General features: G+C 54.6%; 1 protein-coding gene across 1 annotated transcript in view; it reads right to left on the bottom strand.

The window, feature by feature from the left end:
* The window catches only part of LOC110391971 (zinc finger protein 501-like), an 8,588-nt gene extending 7,392 nt beyond the window's left edge, over window positions 1-1,196 (bottom strand). Inside the window, exons 1-4 of the mRNA XM_021383918.1 lie at window positions 1,143-1,196; window positions 826-952; window positions 128-229; window positions 3-21 (exon numbers count right to left, since the gene is read on the bottom strand). Of these exons, the coding sequence (XP_021239593.1) occupies window positions 3-21; window positions 128-229; window positions 826-952; window positions 1,143-1,166 (272 nt within the window). The 5' untranslated portion in view covers window positions 1,167-1,196. The remainder of the gene's footprint in view (window positions 1-2; window positions 22-127; window positions 230-825; window positions 953-1,142) is intronic.
* Window positions 1,197-1,202: the final 6 nt, after the last annotated feature.

Below are 1,202 nucleotides of genomic sequence, written 5' to 3'. Positions count from 1 at the left end.
TATTTGTGATCCCATCACCTCCTGGATGACAAAGGAAATCCACAAATAGCACATGGTGCCCCAAATACTCCCCCATCCCTGACGGCTTCTACAGCCCCAAACCTCCTCCATCCCTCCACCACCTCACCTGGGTTGAGGTCTCCTGCCATGGCCTCAGGGCTATGCCCATCTGGGATCCAGGGCTCTTCTCCTACAAGCAGGGAGATCACCACAGGTTTGGGGGCTGGAGCTTCAGTGACAGAAAGATCAGAGATAAGAGCATTGCATTGATACCAGCACAGCTGCTTGTCCAACTAATCCACTCTGTGTCCCTCCATACTGTGAAACCACAATTAGGGCCTGAATGACACTAGGACAAAACATAACAGCTCCCTTCCGTTAAAGCACGGCATTCCTTTTACATCTCTGAAAATTATGCAGGGACACTTTCTTAAGAATTAACTTTAAAAAGGCTTGTTTTCTCCCAAGATGCTCAGTGCCCAAGGCATCAGAAAGCTTCATGGGAACGGCACAGAAAATCCTAAATTCTAAAGGAGTAACCTGGGAGGTATCTGGCAGCTGAAGCTGGTGGCACCATGAGATGCAGCAACAACAGGGCTGCTTGCAGGGAGCTGGTCCTCCTCCCATGGCTGATGCCTGATGGACAGCACTGACTGTGGGGCTTTTAATACAGGGCTGTGCACACTAAGCCCTTCTGAAACTCATGCTTCACTGGGCTTCTTTTCTTATTGCTGTTGTGTTAGTCAGTCTAGGCCCTGCTTGCAGAGGCTCATTCTGCACAGCCAAAGCTGCCCTAACGAGCAGGAAAGGCAGCAAAGCCCTCACCCAGCGAGGCCACAGACTGGTATGTCTCCAGCATCACGTCCCGGTAGAGCGCTCGCTGCGCAGGGTCCAGCAGCGCCCACTCCTCCCTGCTGAAATACACGGCCACCTCCGCAAAGCTCACGGGCTCCTGCAAGCAAAGAGGCTCCTTGCTGGGAACAGCCAAGGCCCAGGGAAGCAGCTTGCAGAGGACACAGACTCCAGTGCCAGCCGCTTCTCTGTCCCCAGCACACACATGCTGGCTGAGGGCACCTCCCTCTCCCCCTGCATTCACAGCCCTCACCCCTTGCCCTCTCCTGCCTGCTTCCCCCAGCCCCTACCTGAGATAGATGGGCTGTGGCCATTGGCTGCTCTCCTGCAGCCTGGGATGACCACGGCTG

The sequence above is a fragment of the Numida meleagris genome, unplaced genomic scaffold (assembly GCF_002078875.1).
Source record: "Numida meleagris isolate 19003 breed g44 Domestic line unplaced genomic scaffold, NumMel1.0 unplaced_Scaffold686, whole genome shotgun sequence".
In the NCBI taxonomy this organism is placed as follows: domain Eukaryota; kingdom Metazoa; phylum Chordata; class Aves; order Galliformes; family Numididae; genus Numida; species Numida meleagris.
The sequence above is the reverse complement of the archived record's forward strand: the minus strand, read 5'-3'. Positions and strand labels throughout refer to the sequence as shown.